General features: G+C 43.0%; 2 protein-coding genes across 9 annotated transcripts; one reads left to right on the top strand and one right to left on the bottom strand.

Annotated features, from left to right (window-relative positions):
- The first annotated feature begins 1,475 nt into the window (after window positions 1-1,475).
- On the top strand, window positions 1,476-9,962 carry LOC104129134 (cytochrome P450 2H1). Of its 3 annotated transcripts, none has more exons than XM_009642040.2 (9): window positions 1,476-1,652; window positions 3,617-3,779; window positions 4,651-4,800; window positions 6,392-6,552; window positions 6,961-7,137; window positions 7,565-7,706; window positions 7,998-8,185; window positions 8,665-8,806; window positions 9,298-9,962. In XM_009642040.2, exons 1-9 carry the CDS (start codon window positions 1,476-1,478, stop codon window positions 9,477-9,479), a joined length of 1,482 nt encoding a protein of 493 aa, XP_009640335.1. In that variant the 3' UTR covers window positions 9,480-9,962. The 3 variants fall into 3 exon arrangements, with proteins under 3 accessions (XP_009640335.1, XP_009640334.1, XP_035753227.1); XM_009642039.2 differs by having other exon boundaries at window positions 6,392-6,561; XM_035897334.1 differs by lacking the exon at window positions 6,961-7,137.
- A 1,169-nt stretch (window positions 9,963-11,131) lies between these two features.
- Window positions 11,132-19,585, bottom strand: BLOC1S2 (biogenesis of lysosomal organelles complex 1 subunit 2). 6 transcript variants are annotated; one of them, XR_004842407.1, is made up of 5 exons: window positions 18,893-19,585; window positions 18,042-18,161; window positions 17,465-17,569; window positions 11,806-16,939; window positions 11,132-11,196 (listed from the first exon to the last, which is right to left on the bottom strand). XR_004842407.1 is itself a non-coding variant. In XM_035897336.1 (5 exons), exons 2-5 carry the CDS (start codon window positions 18,933-18,935, stop codon window positions 16,908-16,910), a joined length of 300 nt encoding a protein of 99 aa, XP_035753229.1. In that variant the 5' UTR covers window positions 18,936-19,009; window positions 19,345-19,585; the 3' UTR covers window positions 11,740-16,907. The 6 variants fall into 6 exon arrangements, 3 of the variants coding, with proteins under 3 accessions (XP_035753229.1, XP_035753231.1, XP_035753228.1); XR_004842408.1 differs by lacking the exon at window positions 11,132-11,196 and having other exon boundaries at window positions 11,740-13,345; window positions 13,617-16,939; XR_004842409.1 differs by lacking the exon at window positions 11,132-11,196 and having other exon boundaries at window positions 11,740-13,345; window positions 15,271-16,939.
- Window positions 19,586-19,599: the final 14 nt, after the last annotated feature.

Below are 19,599 nucleotides of genomic sequence, written 5' to 3'. Positions count from 1 at the left end.
TCTCACCCCACCCCACCAGTGAGGAGGCTGGGGGGGCACAAGAAGATGGGAGGGGGCACAGCCAGGACAGCTGACCCCAGCTGACCCAAGGGGTATCCCACACCATATGAGGTCATGCTCAGCATGTAGAGCCGGGGGAAGAAGAAGGAAGGGGGGGACATTTGGAGTGATGGCGTTTGTCTTCCCAAGTCACCATTATGCGTGATGGAGCCCTGCTCTCCTGGGGATGGCTGAGCACCTGCGTCCCCATGGGAAGCAGGGAATGAATTGTTTGTTTTGTTTTGCTTTGCTTGCATGCATGGCTTTTGCTTTCCCTTTTAACCTGTCTTTATCTCAACCCATGAGTTTTCTCACTTTTACCCTTCCAATTCTCTCCCCCATCCCACCAGGGGGGAGTGAGCAAGCGGCTGTGTGGGGCTTTGTTGCCAGCCAGGATTAAACCACAACATCAGGGGAAGCACATGAGACCCAAGGGGCTGTAGGAGTCTGGGTGTTCACAGCAGATCACTAGCACTTTACAGACATTACGTATGAGGATGTACAGACAAGATTTGGCAACAGAGTCCTGGGACCAGCTCTTTGGTCTCAGGTGACTGAATCACTGTTCTGCTCTACTTCTATGCCAGAAAACACCCAGAGTTCTCACCCTGCTTGCAGGGGTTTGGATTTCTGTGGGGAGGAGCAGTGGGAAGCGAAATATTTAATTTAAGATTTTTTACATTGTATTAAATACTCAATATTAATTAAACCAATCATCCTGTTAAGTTCTGTGCAGGGTGCCTTTACCTTTCATGCATCTTCACACCTTCTGTGGATCTTTAACTAGTTTCTAGAAACATCAGAAAGGAGACTGAAGGTTGCTGCAGGGATTTGTGGTTTGGGGAGAACCTGTGACCATGCAAATGTTGTAGACATTATGGTTTGTCTGGTTAAAATAGGATAAATAGAATAAACTGAGTGTATGCCTCAAAATCTGCGTGTGTGACTTGAGTACAACTGTGTAATTTGATTCCAGACATTGAGGTGAAATGCCGAGGAAGAACTTGGAGTGATGCCCTTCTCCAACCACACCACCTGCCCCACTGCTCAGATACTAGAAGGGCTGGCAGATGCCAGTCTATGCATGAGGGTAAACAGCAAGATTTTAGGCATATACATAGCAGCTAGGCTCTAAATATTTCTGCATTTTGAGTTTGTTTGACAGCATTAGAATATGATTTCTTTAGTCTTACGTGAATGATTACCCAAAGGAACATAAGCTGAAGAGGTAAAAAAATCAGTATGCAAACAAGGACTTCATCCCTAGTTTGTTCATTCTTATCTTGAGCAGATTAATAAGTAATCCCATATCTCAGCAGACACAGGGAGGCACTGTTGGCTAATTTCATCCATGTGCTTTGGCATATAAATAAACACAGATTTACAGGTCCAACATCAGGCTCTTCCAACACTTGACTTCTCTTCCTCAGCTCACCATGGAGCTCCCAGGAATGACCACTATTTTCTTGCTGGTCTGCATCTCATGCCTTCTCTTTGCCACATGGAGAAGCATATCACAAAAAGAGAAGCAGCCTCCTGGTCCCATCGCACTCCCCATTGCTGGAAACATACTCCAGCTGAACCCATGGAACTTGCCGGAAAGCTTGAAGAAGGTAAGAGACTGTCTCCTTCTTTCTTACATCGTCTCCATTGCATATAAAACAAAGTCTGGTCCAGACTGTCTCAGCTTAATTCACTGGCTTAATTTGCATTGACCAAATGTCAGACTCAAACAGAAACAAAAGGTTTCCCAGAAATACATGCTTCTGAAGTCCCTATATTGCAACAATCTATATATCTAAGTCTGTATCTAAGTCTATATATTGCAAGTCTAAGTCTATGTATTTGCAGTAATATTAGTAACGATGACTCCTGTGCTGACCTCATGGCAGTACTGCAATCTGCAGTGGATTTGCAATCAAGGAACTGATGCTATTGCAGTATTCACTATACTCTTTCTCTGCCCAGCTCCTCACCACGCTGGCAACATGGCCTGGCCCTTTTTTGGGGAGGACCCTGCTCCATTTTGCTGCCTCTGCTCCCTAACAGACAGATAGGATCTCCTCGGAGTGGAAATAGTGAGTGAAGGGGTGGAAACAAAAAATTTTGGAGGTGAATTGTGCTGTCTGTTCCCTGCCTTGGCTAATGTCACTCATCTATCAAACCAAACCTGTGTGTTGGAAGGCCTGGGAAGGGATAGGTGGGGGGAATTCAGCTAGAGTGCCTGTTCCTTAGGATATTGTGAGAGGATGGTGGCAGATGGATGGGAACAGTGGGTGTCCCTGGGTTCTTCAGGGCAAAATTGTGGCGATGGCTGACATCACCATGTGTATCGTCAGATGCACACACGCTCATAGGAGCTCCTTTTTGCCTTGGTGCTTGTGAACGTTGAGAATCATGAGCACCCATAGGCATCCTGCTTTGTTTCAGAGCATGAGGTGATTCAGTTTCCAACCATAAATAACCTGGGACCATATCTAGTTTGCTTTTAAAAAGTGAGCATGAGAGGTGTTACAGGTCAGACCAAAGCCCAAGAATCTTTCTGCAATTGTAGCCAAAAGCAGATGCCTGGGAAAGAGCACATGATTAGTGCAAGGATGCAGTGACTCTCTGCTGAAATACTCACCCAATTTCCAGAGATCTGTGGCCCAGGAGATTTTAGGGACAACTGTGGTATGTTTGTGCTCAAAAACCCTTTAGGCACTTGCTTCCGTAAGTCTAAATAGTTGCTTTTTGAGCCCACACAAACTGTGGTCCACTGTGCCCTGTTGTTGTGGTTTAACCCGGCAGGCAGCTGAACACCACCCAGCCGCTCATTCAGTCCCCCCCTCAGTGGGACGGGGGAGAGAATCAGAAAAAAAAAAGTAAAACCCATGGGTTGAGATAAAGACAGTTTAATAAAACAGCAGAGGGGGAAAAAATAACAATGGTAAGAGAAAATGCACAACATACAAAGCAAGGGATGCACAGTGCAATTGCTCACCACTCGCTGACTGATGCCCATCCCACCCCCGAGCAGCGATCGCTACCCCCGGCCAACTCCCCCTCATCTTATAAACTGAGCATGACGCCATATGGTATGGAACACCTCTTTGGCCAGTTTGGCTGTGCCCCCTCCCAGCTCCTTGTGCACCTGGCAGGGCATGGGAAGCTGAAAAGTCCTTGACTGGTGTAAGCACTGCTGAGCAACAACTAAAACGTCAGGGTGTTACCAACATTATTCTCGTACTAAATCCAAAACACAGCCCTATGCCAGCTACCAGGAAGAAAATTAATTCTATCCCAGCCGAAATGAGGACACCTGTAGAAAGGCGTTCCAGACTGTTCTGCTAGCCCTATGAAGAACTATTTTCTTTTCTGGGATTTGGGCTCAACACCTTACCATTTTCATTCATATCCCCTATTTCTTGTACAATTCCCTCTTCCCCTGGCTGCAATTCATAGTTGAAAGATCTCTGCACTGCTGCTGATCAATGCTGCATCTCAGTGATGCTGGGGCAATGGCACATCATCCCAAACTTCTTTTCACATGATAAACATTCAGACATGTTGTTCTTTGTGTTCCTCTTTCCTACAGCTCAGCAAGAAGTATGGTCCCGTCTTCACAATATATTTAGGCCCACAAAAGGTTGTGGTGCTGTATGGCTATGACATTGTGAAAGAAGCTCTGATCGATCAGGCAGATGACTTCAGTGGAAGAGGAAATCTACCACTGCTTAAAAGACTCTTCCAAGGCACAGGTAGATCCCTGGTAATGTTAGCATAGAAAGCTGGTGCTTTCAGTGCCTCAGGAGCACAGCTGAGAGGGCAGTGGAGGAGGGAATGGTGGATTTCATTTACTGCTTTCATGCATACAAATTAACAATAAAAGACTAAAAGCCCAACTTGTTACTTGGGCCCTTGAGTAAATTGGACCCCTGGAGAACGGTTTAAGGTCCCAGGTTGGCTTCACTGAGTGCTTTTCTGTTTTCAGCATGCTTCAAATTCTAGCTAAAATTTTGTTCATTAAATGTGCCTCTAAGATCTTATGTTCATTCTCCCATTTCTGAAAATATTGGCAATATACATACAGCTAAGGAACCGGCAAAAGAAAGGCCACAGCACAACAAAGACAAGATAATACAGGCTGTCCCAGTAAGGGCCACATTCAAGATTACGCCCTGAGCTTATTCACCAGGGCAGTTCCCAATATGGTGCTTATCTGGGTGAATAGTACCTATTCCATGGTACTACAGTACAGTGTCTGTGGTATTGTCAATAATGATTTGCTGTATGAAGGTGCATAGCAGAACATTTGAGCAATTATGTCAGTGCAAATGCCATGTGCTTGTGGCCAAGATCAATTCAGTCCTAGTGTTACCTTCTTATTTACATCCTAATGTAGTTTTTCATATTCTGGGAATAAGCTCAGTTTTACTCAAAGTGCTGTGACAGATGGATCAGATTTGTCACCTCCAGAACTGCAGAGAAGTTAGGGGTTTGGGCATATAGCAATTGCAGTATAGCTCCACAGAGAGATGTCTCTGCATGTTGAGTACTTACCGTGTAGCTCCCATTCAGGGAAAAAAAAAGTGTTTCCTCATGGAGGTCTATTTTTCCTTCCTGTGTCAGGCATTGTGACCAGCAATGGGGAGACCTGGAAGCAGCTTCGACGATTTGCAGTCACCACCCTGCGGGATTTTGGGATGGGGAAGAAGAGCATCGAAGAGCGAATCCAGGAGGAAGCTTGTTTTCTGGTGGAGAGAATCAGGAACACACATGGTAGGACATGGACTTTGTGCCTGCTGGGACACCCCGCATATCTGCAATGAGGCAGTGAAGGGTTTAGGGCTGCTTCACCAGATCTATGACCCAAGAAGTGGGCATGTGGCTGCTGTTTCTGTTCCCCACTCCAATAGGCAAAGTGGGAGTGGGTCAGTCAAAGGCACTGTGACAGTATGGAGGGATAAATGTAGGGGACTGATGTTGGAAAGCATCCTTCAACCTGTTCCACTTGAGGAACAAGACAGGAAATGGCAAAAAGAGAATGGCTTGGCCCCAAAGCCGAGGATTTGGTGGAATTCAGCCATGGAGCCAGGGCTGGGCACTGCCAGGTAACCAAGGAACATGTGCTTCCTTGCCTTGTCTCCTGCAGCTCTAAGGAAACAGATTGTGAAGAAGCAGGTGACCAGAGAATTCATTTGCAGATATTTGGGTTTGAGTCCAGTCCATCTGAACACTAGACAATACTTCCCAGTATATTGGTGCAATGGGAACAGGGACTATAAGCTGCTTTTGAGGGCAGGGCATAAGGTAACCCGCTTGGTTTCAACCAATAAGTGCATTTTCTGGTATTATATAAGACAATGTTACTGCTAAGTACTTCCCTTTGAGAGTGGCACAGTACCAGCCTGGACCGCAGACAGGCTTCCTTTCCACAGCCAGCCTTCAATGTGTGCCTGTTCTGCAAGGGAGAAAAAGCAGATGGATCTAAAAGGATGCTGAAGCATCGCTGTTTTCCATAAGCCACTAGAAAATTCAGTCTGGCTTCATAGATAAACATTCATGCAACAAGTCAGAGAAAACACTCTCACCTGCATTGCTCTTACCCTTTCACTAGCACAGTAATACCACATTTCCTATGCCCTATTGCAAGCCTCCATCTCCGGCTCACCTGGTCACAGCATCTTTTACTATGTAATAAAAGGTTTTGCAAGCAAGACATATAAAACTGAAAAGTATAAAGCTGCTATTTACTCTTCATGCAAAAAACTAGTTATCTACTAGACTTAGCATTAATATTCTCACCACCTCTGAGGAGACATCTGCTGAGTCTTCAATGGCCAGGGAGTCATCAGTCAGGCAAAGGGTTGGTGCCATTGCTCGTTGGCATAGGCTGATCCTCAATGCTGCCAAGTTGCCATTTTCTGACTTTGATCACAGGCATTTGAACCCCTCAGAGAGGGGTTATGCAACTAAGGTTATATTAATAGAGTTCATAGAAAGGGTGAAACAAGCTACAGACGTGGTTCAGGCAAAGTCCTTATGGTTTCCTCAGGTTTTGGCAGGAATCTTTAGGCCATTTCTAATAAACAGTCTATAAGGCAGACAGGCGTGTGTCAGCTGAAGGGGAACCAAGCTGCTCAGACCAGTGTTCTACTGAGAACAGTACAAAAGAGGTACTTAAACTGTTCAAACAGGGAAATTAGGTCACTTCAAGTAGAGAAGAATAAATTGGATAAGCCCTTCGCCATCCTTTCAAAGGACTGCAAAACTGGGTATCAAGGGGATGCAAAACTTCCCTGTAGTGTCAGAGGAGGGGATGATGCCTGAAATACTGAAAGCAAGATACAATTTTTTGTTGTTGTTGCAGAGCGACCCTTCAACCCTGGCAACTTCCTAGTCCACGCTGTTTCCAACATCATCTGCTCTGTCATCTTTGGGGATCGGTTTGACTATGAGGACAAGAAATTTCTAACTTTAATTGAGTTGCTAGATGAAACCAACAAGCTCCAGAATTCTATACAAACACAAGTGTGTACAGTTTTATTTAATTAATACATTTGTTAATGATTATATTTTATTCATGAATACTTATTCATGTTACTCATATTTAACTGGACTGGATTTTCCTAAATTTGAAGAAATTTCTGGAAGCCAAAAAGGCAGTTAAATAACCAATTCCTGTTGTTCTTTCTTACCTTATGAAACTCCCATTGTATGTCCAAAGAAGGATATTATTGCAAAAGTTGCTCAAGTGAAGTCTGTCCTTCTATATAGTGAAACCATAAAGTAAAAGGCATTAAAATCCAGTTGAATAAAGAAGACCTACTCTTCCAAAATGGTTTAATAATTGCCCCATTTTCATAGTTACAGTTAGAGGAACATTTTGTTATATCCACATTAATCAGAATGTGCTTTTCTGTCATTTTATTTTTACAGCTATACAATTTCTTTCCAATTGTCATGGAGTATTTACCTGGGCCTCATCAAAAAATGATAAAAAATACTGAAAAAGTTGATCAATTCATTTTACAAATCATAGCAGAACACCAGAAAACCCTGGATCGCACTTGTCCTCGAGATTTTATTGATGCTTTTCTCAACAAAATGGAACAGGTAATGTAAGAGTGAGAGATTTATTGGATTATGAAAAAACTACTGCTTGAATCAGTTATGGCAGGGCACCGGGCTTTTGCAAATACAGAGAGGAACTTGTTTTTCTTGGCACATCATCAGCTTCATTCTATCCTCTCCATTTTCTTATCCTGGATTTTTAAACACAGAAATAACAGCCCTAGCCAAAGTTGGGAAAGCTGAAGACCAATCTGGTTGATGTAATTCAATGCTCCTCCCATATTAAAAAAAGGTTTGTAATATTCTCCAGTAAAAGAACTATAAATGCTGGTGTTCGGGAGAGTGAGTGTCATATTTTTAAAAGGACATCAGATGTGTTTAAAAACATACATTATGGGTACAGGGCTTTCCTTTTTAAACAAGCTGCATAGCTTTGTCATTCAAAATGTTCTGATGAATATTCCTCCAGGAGAAAGAAAATGGTCACACAAAATTCACCGTTGAGACCTTGAGCAGAACCACGCTTGACTTGTTCCTTGCAGGAACAGGGACCACCAGCATCACACTGAGACATGGACTTGTGATTCTCCAGAAATACCCAGAGATAGTAGGTAATAGAAAAGGAAATAAACAATTGAAAACTTTTTAATAGGTCATGGGATCAGTTTTGACAATTTCTGTCACTGCCACATGTGGCAGTGGTCCTCCCACTAAGGAAACATGTATGTGCAGTGTGGAAATATGTATTAGTCTTAGTTCTATTCACAGGAAAGAAAAATTAGTATTAAGTACATTCATATATTCCTGGTGCGCTGAAAGCAAGTTTTGCCGTAAATATGGGGAGAGGTTTAGTCAAACAGGTGGGGGACTTGTGCATTCAACACTTACTTATTTCCTAACAGAGAAAATTCAAAAGGAGATTGACTGTGTGATTGGCCGAGACAGAAGGCCCTGCATGGCAGATCGGAGCCAGATGCCCTACACAGATGCTGTGGTCCATGAAATCCAGAGATTCATTGATTTCCTTCCACTTAATGTCCCACGTACTGTGATCAAAGACACCAAGTTGAGAGACTATTTTATCCCCAAGGTCTGTTCCACTGTGTCTGAGAAAGGTCACAATCTCTTGAAAACAATGATGTGTTCTATTAATTGTATTTTATTTTCTTTTCAAAAACACTGACATGTGATATAGAATTAGAATAATTTTGTTTGGAAGGGGATTCTGGAAGTTATTGAGCCAAGTCCTTGTATCTGGAAAAAAAAAAAAAGACTTTGTCCTCTGTGTAAAGAGGGAGATAGAGCTTTCTATTTTTTTTCATGTAATTGTGATTAGTCAAATTTCTAATTTATTTGGAAGTAATATTAAACACTCTCATCAGGCTCACCGTAAAAATTCATTAAAAAAATCTTTCCTATACCAATGGCACACATTTTTATTCATTAAATGCTCATTTTAAACTGGTTAAACTTTGACTACCTTTCTATTCAGCTCTGGGAACTTCTCAATGTCGCTTTGCTTTAGCGTGTCTCCATTTTAACTTTCTTCTCCTCTTTTTGTTAATTCAGGACACTATGATATTCCCTACGTTGACTTCCGTTCTACATGATAGCAAGGAATTTCCAAATCCAGAAAAATTTGACCCAGGACATTTCCTGAATGAAAATGGTACCTTTAAAAAGAGTGACTACTTCATGCCATTTTCTGCAGGTAAGACCTCTTTCTATTTCAGATCCTAGACTATCCTCTCCTAGTCCTTCTTTGAAGATTTTAGTGGCTCTGTCGCCATGGTCTGTAGAGTGATGTCTGGTGATTTGCCAGAGTCACTTCTGGGCAGCTCTAGCCCCTGTACTACAGCTTCAGTTGACTTCCTTTTTTAGCAACCTCAAAAGCTCCTCCAGTGCATTCTACAAGAAGAGATCGATGAAGTGGGACTCAGCCATGCCAATTCTCTCTCTCCAAACTTAACATCAAACAGCAGCAGAACATGAGAAAACAAAGCCTCCAGGCTGCCTTTGCCCACTGAGCACTCTCACCATTCTAGACACTTAGCCCCTAGTTTAACTCATTTGCTTCCCCAAAACGCTACAGTGCATTCTGTCCATTCTGAGATGTCTGAACTTCCATGGAACAGTGGTTAAAATAAGTTACCAGCAAAATACTCCACTGTCATCTCACTTTTTATTATTTTTTGCTTGCAGGAAAACGCATCTGTGCAGGAGAAGGTCTGGCCCGGATGGAGTTATTCATATTTTTAACAGCCATCCTGCAGAACTTTTCTTTGAAATCTCTTGTGGATCACAAGGACATTGACATTTCCCCATTAGTCAGCACTCTGGCAAATATGCCCCGGCCTTATGAGGTCTCTTTTCTTCCACGTTAGCCAAGCAAAGACAGTTGCCAGCTCCCAAACTCATGAAAGCTCTGGTTGAATGACAGGCATTTCCCAGACTGTTGAGACTGAAACACTCAGATCATTTGCTAGATACTTTACAGAGAGAAATGTGCCTAGAAAAGAAAATTGTATGGTGCTTTTATAATCACTGCAGCCAGCTCTAAACAGAAACAGAGTAGGCAATTGCGTAAGAAAGGAGACAGCTCCCTGTGCAAAATTATACAGGCTCTCTTCTGCACCTACCTCACCTAGCTCAGGTTCCTATCGGGCTCCTGACATCCTGACATGTCAGGCTGCATGGACTCGTGCTCTGAGAGCCCTGCTGCTGCTGTCCCTATTGCTTGATCCTCTTGGCACAGCAGAAACAGATGCATGTACTCCAGGGCTTCCACAGGCTGCTTGAGGTACCTCTCCCTTGTATTTTCAGTTTGTTTGTGACCTATTTGTAATGGTAGGCATAAAACAGCGTCTTCAAAGCAACCTTTACCTTTAAATTTGAACAGCTATTCACTCTTCTCACATTGATTCTCATTTTCATTTTATATTATATTTCAAATTGCAAACAGTTCATACTATTTTATTGCATGGATTTCCTAAATTGTGTCTGTATTGCATTGTGCTCTCTAACTACTCTCTATGCAGTGCCTTTAAGTAAAATTCTCTAACTTGCTATCACATCAGAAAGACGCCTGGTTTCTTTATGGCAGCTTGCCTGAACTTCCTCTGTTCCTAGTTCAACTCTTTAGAAATGAGGGAGGGAGAGGGAGGTCCCCAGTGAGTAGTCCTGGCTCTCTTAGGATATACTTGTCCCACTGGGATGACATACCCAGTTACTCGGGTGGAAAGCTGTGTGAGATGCCACCACAGCCATCTGCTCTCCAGATCATAACCCGGACCTTACAAGGTGCAAGAGCTATCATCTACAACAGCAAGATACTAGGACTATTTAATGCCAGTGAGCCAAAGGTCTCTCCAGATTCTGCCAGGCTTTGCTCCTATACTAACGAAACATCAGCTCTTCCCACTTCTGACTTCTCAGTTACAACCTCCCCAGAGAACACCTCTACCTAAGGAGAATCTCACAGAAAAGTACCTGTTCCTCTGGAGAACTTCTGGGAGAGTGGCATAACTCCTTTTCCACTGAACTCTACACCTTTGTCAATCAACCAGAACTTATTTCACACCACCACCATACATACACCACCACTGCATGTACTGAGCCCAAACATATTGTGAACACAGGATCATACTCCTTGCTGAGCTGAAACAATTTACCAAAAAAGAACACAGTTTTTAAGTTACATCCACTTGTCTCAGACAAGTTACTCTTCAGCTGCAGCATGTTTCCTATGAGGGGCAAAGGAAATGGCCCAGGGGGCAGTTTCCCTGTTTCAGACATCTTCCTCCATGCTGAACAGACAAGGAGGCAGACAATGCAAACCAGCAAGAAAATGACTGCGGGTCCCAGGGGTTCCATTGCAACGTGGAACAGGGATGTGGGATCAGGAAGGGCTGAAGCTGTATCCTGGAAGGCTCACTTTATGCAGCCTACAGTAAAAACAACAGTGCAAAGGTAACAGAAGGCTGTTCTCATTTCCTCTGGGTTAAATACACTGGTTAGAAAAAAATCACTTGCTGCCAACAAACTTGGATGAACTGCTTTAATTTTTAAGTCTTTGTGACTTTCTTTAAGGTCAACCTTGTTCTAATTGTCGCGGTTTAACCCAGCTGGCAACTAAGCACCACGCAGCCGCTCGCTCACTTCCCCCCTCCCTCTGTGGGATGGGGGAGAGAATCGGAAAAAAGAAAAAAAAAAGTAAGACCTGTGGGTTGAGATAGAGACAGTTTAATAAGAGAGAAGAATAACAATAGTAATAATAATAATGGTAAGAGAATATACAGAATATATAAAAAAACAGGTGATGCACAATGCAATTGCTCACCACCCGCTGACCGATGCCCAGCCCGTCCCGAGCAGTGATCACTCCCTGAGCCGCGATCACACCGCCCGAGCTGCGATCACTCTGCCCATGACCCACTGACCGAACTAACCCCCCCGAGCATGACGTTATATGGTATGGAATAGCCCTTTGGTCAGTTTGGGTTAGCTGTCCTAGCTGTGCTGTATTCCCAGCTTGTTATGCACCTGGCCGAGCAGGAGAAGCTCAAAAAGTCCTTGAGTAGTCTGAGCACTACTTGGCAACAACTGAAAACATCAGAGTGTTATCAACATTCTTCTGGTACTAAATCCAAAACACAGCACTATGCTAGCTACTGTGAAGAAAATTAACTCTATCCCAGCCGAAACCAGGACATAATGTAGGGACAAACATTGACTGTTAAAAACCTTGCATTAACAAACCCTGTCATACTTTCATGGCATGCTTGTCTACTACTAAGCTGCCTACTACTGCTGCTTATATGTTTCTCCTCTGATGGGATGCTGCAAACACAACAATGTTTTTATCTTCAGTCCATTATACACACTTGTGATTATCATCCCTTTGGATAACTTTTAACATTTCTATTGAACACACAGTTCCAGGTTAAAAAGTATACTCCATTCTAGAAGAGTTGTTTTGCAGCTGTTGGACATGTTGCAGTTTCCACTGATGATTTAAGAGCCCATTCTGAAGACTGTGGATGTCTCCACAAAGTACTGCTCTGGAAGTTGGATGACATTAGAATAACCTGTTAGAGCAGCTGAGCAAACCTCTCTCAAGGTGCCAGGGAAAAAAGTCCTCTTCTGGAACTCAACTCTTCTGCTTCTGCTGAAAGAGCTGTATTTGCTAGGCTGCTTTTCACCCCCTGGTTTGCAGTTGCAATTCAAGTCCTCAAGAACTGCTTCAGCTCTGAAGTAGTTGCACAGACTGCTTTGATGAGATACTTTGCCCCTTGACTCTCATCAGTTGGCCCTCCCTTTCATCTGTTCTCTTCTGTGTTCTTCCCTTTAAGTACCTGCTACTTTCTTATTATGTTTTCCACCAGAAAATGCTGTAGGAGAGAAGAGATAGTGTTTTAGTCTCCCCCTGTACCTCTGTACCTTCTCTGGAACTTTTCACAGTCTTTCCAGATGAAATGTTTGAGCTGCAAACAAGTTGTGCCTCTGCTTTTGGACTATACATTTCCCCAGTACAATGCTATTCACACACGCCTAGCAACGTCTCTTCTATGATGCTACTCTCCAAGGATCTGCCATCCTTGCGGTGATTTGGATTCTACCAGTCACACAGAGGGTCCTCAGGCAGAGAGGGGAATAGTTACCCCAAGACAGAACTGGGAACACAGCTGTGAGCTCTTGGCCTAACTGGGATGCCACTGTTACACAATCCTCCAGTCAGCGAGGTAGTCAGTCTCTAAAATTTCCTCCCAGTAAAAAGTCACTTGTGGGACAAGCTCTTCTCCCCATTTCTGCTTCCTGGAGGTAGGATACTCAAGAGTTTGTGAAGAAATTTGGTATTTCTTTTAGCTCCCTTACCCGAAAACACTGAAAGCTTGCTGGCAATGCATGGCTAAATAGATTTCCATCTTCAGAGTTCCTGGAGGTTTTCATCTTTGTAGTTTTAAAATAGGATTGTATACTCTACACGTAGAAAAGCAACTTTTTCAACAGGAACAAAATTTGGTCCTTTGCCTTTACTGCTTTATCGTGTGGAAGTTTTTTCTGCTGACACATCGCCCTCTTGTGGCCCTCCTGCAATCCCGTCAAGGAAAGACCATGAGCAGAGAAATGCCGTATTATTTTTCTTTGAAATTTTCTATGCCCCGATCACAGAGATTCCTATACCTTCCAACAGCACGCTGGTTTGCATGTGGTGAGTGGACCTCTTCACCAAAGCAACTATCAAACGCACCTGTGATTGAAACAAGACATGGCTAAGCCAGCAGTCCTACAAAACCACATCCAAATAGGAGTGTCACTGGAGTATATTTAAATCTGTTCTTGAGCCTGCTCTTTGCCATGCTATAGACATACAAACCAGACACCGGTCCTCTGACTATGAAGAGGTGGGATGGGGCAGGCCAGGAAGCTCCATACAGACTGAGCATTCTCCAGATGAGGGAAGTACAGAGGGAACGAGATAGATACAACGGTTTTACTTTCATGTGACCCTATTTACCTACCCATCGCCACTCAGCTCCCTTGATCCCCTTGACCTTGAGGGGTGAGGAGCAAGACCTGTCAACAACAGCTGCATGGTTGCTGTCTCAGAGGGCACCATTCCAATTTTAGTCATGACACTGACAGCATCCTCAGCTTTCAGACATGTCTTTAGAGACCTGAGAAGTGATTAGGGGTTACAGCTGGTACGTGTGTGCTCCAGAGTGGTGTTTTGTACAGTCACAATTTCCTTAATCACAACTTTCCAGTTCTCTTCTGAGCAGAGGACAAACACTAGCCCTCATGCCCCTGAGAATGTGTTCTGGCTTAGCTAGCACTAGCCTATCCTTGAGCACAACCCTTTCCGCCCAAGCACTGACAATCCTTATATCCAACTCCCATGTTAGGAAAGCTTCCTACTGGGCTGCTGTCATGTCCATAGCTGCCTTTGGCAACATAGCATGCTCCGGGCACACATTATGGAACGGAAGGCTTGCTGCTACAGAATGAGCTTGGTACATTAAACCATGCTTTAAAAGGGTGAGGCACATAATCCTCTTTTCTATTAAGAAAGACTAGCAGCCCCAAAACATCTTCACTATTATGTGCCTCTCCATGGTCTCAAGATGAAAAGGTGCACTACTGGGTCCAAGGCAGTTGGAAGTGCTAGAGGATGTAAACGCAAAACAGAAAGAAAAGCCGTTCTGTTCTTCTTGGCCACTTCAGGAATTTACACAGCAAAGCTGCTGTTAGAATCCCAGTGACAGTGAATCCGTGTTACTATGGAACTACAAGTTTTGGCATCCCAACTGCAATGTGGACAGTATGCATTAAGGAAAAGTAAAGGTGACTGGGACTTAAGACAGAGCAGGGCTGCCATACATCTAGCTCCATACCCAGCTTAGATCTGTGGAGTCTGTCTCCCATCGAGGGTCTGAGCACACCCAATAAGGGAGTGGACTTGCAACAATACTGGCAGCATGCTGCCCTTAGAGCATGGAGCATGTCTGGACCATGTTCCATACTTGATTTCCAGAGTATCTGCCATGAGCAGAACTTACTTGGCTTGCTGCCATGTGATAGGACAAGTCACTGGCATTTAGGGCTTGATATTACTCTTATCACATGGAGATGATCACAATTCTCTAGACAGCAGATGGCCAGTTCTCCATTGTAATTGCTTGGGATACAATTCTGCTACCCCTCATCTTGGCCTCTGCACCTAGCCAGAGTGCAGGGCCAGCTGCATCCCTGCAGCGGAGAACAATCCCTTTGTGTGCCAGCATCCACTCTGTGCCTCTAGCACCATCTTCCCAGAAAGAACTGGGAATCAGAGAGAACACTAGGCTGGAAGATCAGTGGTCTTATATCCTATAACATCCTGCCCTGGTAAGCATTTCAGTGGCCGGTCAGCTCTAGATGATGTCCACCTATCCAGAACCACTCCCAACCTGACATGAATCAGTAACTTTTCTGTTCTAAGAGATGGATAGGGGCCAAGGAGGGGACTTACAGGGGATCAGGGACTAAGGTCCCAGCCACATTCAAGTGCTATATGCTGCAATGAAAATCCTCGTTCTTTAGGGAACAGAGGAGCTCCGAGCAGCACCCTCAAGCTTTTACATCAGCAGCCAAACCTCTGTGATTCTCCTCCACGAGTTTTAGATTGTCTACTACCTTGTGGTATCACTTCACAGCATCAGAGATCACCAAGCATGCCACTGTTCAGGCTGTCATTCCAATGTCAGTCTCTGGGCACAAATACTTTAGATCTGGCTGGCTAGATCCTCTTGTCCAGCAGAACTGCAAACACACCATGAATCCTGAGATGATGATGATCTGTCAGATTTTAAAACAGGCTGTGTAATTTCCTCCAACAGAGAAATGTTAACCCATCTGTTGGTACCTCTTCCTGTTGGGTTGGAGGATGTTGCGTTGATAACAAAATGTCCAATTCGCTTTCACAGGTAGAAAAGTCATCAGTGAGCTAACTACGGATAAAAGCAATACAGACGCAAATGGCTGGATACCTCTGTGAGACTTAAACCCTCTTCTTTAAAGATGCTCATTCCAAAAAGGCCTTTCTTCAAAGTGAACTCGACCCTTTCTCAAATCCTACATCAAGGCCATACAGAATAGTATTTTCTATTTTAAACCCAGGATTTTTAAAGTGATGGTGAAGGCTCTCAAAGGCCATCTGCTTCACTGCTTTTAAAAAGCACTAGGGAAAAGTGTCCATCTTGACCCTTTACAGTGGCTGTACATTGACCGACAGCATTATTATCTTTACCACATTGGCACCTGACAGGACATTCTTCTAAACCGCCTGCAGGAAGTTTGAACTGCTTCTTTCCTACATCAGCACTTGTATGATCCTCAACTGCAACTCACTCAAAAGCCAGCTTGAACTAGTCAGGGTCAATACGTTCAGAAAAAAAAAACTTGGGACTAGGAGTACCTGTTCAGTAAGAAGGGCTCTGCTATGTTAGCAATTTGGAACACTGTTAATCTGGTAGAGAAAAAGCTTTCTGTGCTGGGCATGCCTCTTCAAAAACTACTAGGATCAAAATTCATTGGTCAAGTAAGTTAACTGAGCATGTGATCAAGCAATACTTCTTGCAATTTCACCCGAGGTCCACACAGTCAAAGAATATAACTGCAGGAATACTTGACACAGAGTTTAAGACATGTTCTCTTCTATGATTTCCAGTAGCTGGAAGGAGTTTGTCTTTATTAAACAGACCCTTTGAAAAAATAGAAAGACAACTTACATAATCTTCCCAACAGGAATTTGAGATTCCAGAGAGACAAATGCAGCGAGTTGTTTTATTGTAAATTTATAATAATTAGTCTCTCTATTTCAAACAGATAAAGGTGGATACCAAAACGAAGTGTTTTCAATACCACGTTCATAACTCCAAAGGCCCGGGTATCTTCTCAACGCAGAGGAAAGGAATTAAGTTTGGGTCCTGCTGCTACTGAGGGAAAATGTCTTTACAGGGCTTTTCCTAGGTAGAGTATTTCATGTGGGACAGAGGACTAACACACATAGCCAGTATCAACATATGGGTTAGGGACAGGCTTCTACTTTTTGCTGCAGAACAACTGAGGCAACAGAACCTCTTGAGAAGAGGAAAATAATATTCGGCCTTAAGCCTGAATACAGCCTACTGTATTCAATAGATAGAAAAAGTTACCAGTCTTGATGTTAGCTGTAACCAAATCCTTGTCAACATACAGAATTGCTGTTGTGCAACTTAAGAAGGGATCGGTCTGACTCATAGCCCAACTCCAACTTAAAGACTGTTGTAATTTCATCGTTTCTCCAGTTTTTTGTACTTGGCTTCTGCAGAAGGAAAAATAACAATATTTTAGGACTGGATAGGTAAAAGCTTTGAATCCTGTAAGCTGCTACACATCTTAAAATTCAAGTTAGTTTACAATCACTCAGGGTCATTTTTTACTAAAGCATTTAGGCAAATATAACTGTACAAAAAATGTTTAAGAACCAGGTGCAACATTAATTTAAGCCAAGGGGACTTGGGTGCCTGGTGGAACTTTATGAATCCTTCCATTTGCAGGATTAAACATCTGTCTTTAAAACTTGGGTTTACTGGATATTGTAAAAGAGAAATTGAGCCTCACTAACAAGCTGTAGCTCAGTAATACCTGTACTAGTCCACCTCCATATAACTCAATATATCAATCTTTTCCCTATGCTTGCCACTTCACATACAGTGTTTCTTGCTCAAAAGCAGCACAGTCAACTCTGCAGCTCAGACTTGTTAAGCAGAGAAGTTTACTTTGTATTTTTAAATCCCCTTGCAAGGGACTATGCTGCTAAGTAGTAACAGTACAGGACAATAGTTACCAAGTTTTTTGGAATATGCATCCAATTTATAGGCTGCCTGCTCCAGAGCTGCAACCTGTTCCTCAATTAAGTTGATTTGTTCCAGATACGGCTGAAGAGCAGCATCTTAAAAAAGCAGAAAAATCATATCTGTGAGTTCTCAGTAATTCACTTCCAAGAAAACATTCACACCTGAATCACAAGAATTTCTCATTCTTCAGACAGAACAATTTAAAAGCTCCATCCTTCCCCTGCCCCAAAATCAAGCAGTGATGCCAATAGCCATGTTCCAGGAAAGTGTGGAAAGTTTAAGAGTACTGGCTAGACTCAGCACAAGTAACAATACAACGTGAATCAAAAGAAGTGTTATTTCCTATCAGATCCAAAATTTGGGTTAAACCAGGACAGAAATTCAGATGCGTTTTCTCTTATGCTAGTGTACATAGCTGTCAAGAAATCTAAAAGCCTGGCATCGTGCAGCAGCATGTCTATTTCAGCGAGTTCCCCTAATCCAGGATGAACTGTCTGACTCTTAGATGCTTCATTTCCCAAACAAGTGTACCATCTGTTATACCCCTACCTTATTCGGTTTACTTACATTTTTGATTTAAATCCTTCAGATTTCTACTGATGTTTATAGCAATATCTTTCATTTCTAGGTACTTCAAGCTAGTCAGCTTATTCATGTTTTCCAAGAGTTTGTAGTCTTCACTGGTGGCTTAAAAAGAAGACAGTTTATTTTAATTAAAAGTTGATGCAGTTTGAATTGGGTGCAGACTCTTTAAGAGGACAAGAGATTTCAAACCAATAGCCAAATGTGAAAAGGATAGTTTAGATGGCAATACAGGTATTAGTACAAAATTAGCTCTATAAAAAGAGAGATTACATTCTGTGAACTGTAAAAATCAACTGGACTGAAGAATACTTACTCACTTGCAAATTTTTTTTGAGATAAAAATTGACTAATTCCTCACATTTCCACTTTTCCTCTGCCTGTTAAACACTCGCGTTTACAAAACTGATAGCGCAAATCCAGACTGGTAATCTGTACCATATATGCTTCAAATCCATGCAAATCAGTAGTGGCTGCAGAGTGCTTTGAAGATTAGAGCCTATAGAATCCACTAACTTGTTGAGCAGCTTACTTTGCTCCAATTAATGTTGCACAACAGTTTATTCTAAAGCATGAATACTGGAAAAAGTTTATGATCCTTGCTCTCACTCAGCTGATATCATACTGAATTCTTTTGAAAAATGAGCTATTCTGGCACTTCACTAAAATGACTAATCTCAGTGTTGTTAGTAGTCTAGCAACATGCCAGACTCGAACTGCCAGTCTTGCAAGATACGATCTAAATAGGTATAGACAAACTACACAACAGGTTTCTTTAAAAGAAAATGAAAACATTAAAAAAAACTTACTTGCAGTTCAGCATTGCAGTGCCTTACCTGTCAGTTCACCTGTTAAGTAAGTGGCCATTTTGTTGAACATGTCTTTACAGAGTTCATTGATGTCTGCCTCTGCTGGTTCCTTAGCCTCCTCCGCCGTTTCAACAGCAGGATCCTCTAACCAGGATACAGACATTACAGGGTTAGGGGAAAGTTAGCAGGTACAGAAACACACCAGAAAGATTAAATGGTCCCTTTTTTTTTTTTCCTTCAAATTGACTATGCCTACTTTCCATATAAGTTGTCTAACTGTAAGGGGTAACAAACCTAGGCAGTTTCCTTGATGTTGCATCAAGAGTATTTCAAAACAATACTTCAGGGAGCATCTAAGGGACAGGCACCTGGCCTGACAACACTTGCAAGGATCAGCCCCCCTCCTGTGCTTAGACGACAGGAAAGGGATTTGGGGAGAACTTTTGAGTGACTTTGTGCACAATGCTACTGATGTTTACCTCTAGTCACTGATTCAGAAAGAGGAACAGCCCCCCCCCAGTCCGTATCAGGAGGGACTACAACAGATCGCGGCCTGTGGAGAGCGATAATCACCGCTTTTCTTCTCCAAACCCGTTTCTACCACAACTTGCCCTTGTTCTGCTCTTCGCAGGAGCAGCTCAGCGCCTCCCCCTCACCCCGAAAGGCTGCTCTTCCCTTTGTCGGCAGCGTTTGCCGGCTTGAACACAAAGGCAGCGCGCAGGCCCGCGGCTCCC

The sequence above is a fragment of the Egretta garzetta genome, unplaced genomic scaffold (genome assembly GCF_000687185.1).
Source record: "Egretta garzetta isolate BGI_Z169 unplaced genomic scaffold, ASM68718v1 scaffold56, whole genome shotgun sequence".
Taxonomy (NCBI): domain Eukaryota; kingdom Metazoa; phylum Chordata; class Aves; order Pelecaniformes; family Ardeidae; genus Egretta; species Egretta garzetta.
Note: the sequence above shows the minus strand (reverse complement) of the source record. Positions and strands in the feature narration are given on the sequence as shown.

Coding starts and splice junctions, on each gene's coding strand:
- BLOC1S2 (XM_035897335.1), bottom strand. CDS start 19,028: ATGTCTGTATCCTGGTTAGAGGATCCTGCTGTTGAAACGGCGGAGGAG. Junction 17,570..18,041: donor GAAGGATTTAAATCAAAAAT/GTAAGTAAACCG, acceptor TGCTTTTTTAAG/ATGCTGCTCTTCAGCCGTAT. Junction 16,940..17,464: donor TGCATATTCCAAAAAACTTG/GTAACTATTGTC, acceptor TTCCTTCTGCAG/AAGCCAAGTACAAAAAACTG.
- LOC104129134 (XM_009642039.2), top strand. CDS start 1,476: ATGGAGCTCCCAGGAATGACCACTATTTTCTTGCTGGTCTGCATCTCA. Junction 7,707..7,997: donor GAAATACCCAGAGATAGTAG/GTAATAGAAAAG, acceptor ATTTCCTAACAG/AGAAAATTCAAAAGGAGATT. Junction 8,186..8,664: donor GAGACTATTTTATCCCCAAG/GTCTGTTCCACT, acceptor TTGTTAATTCAG/GACACTATGATATTCCCTAC.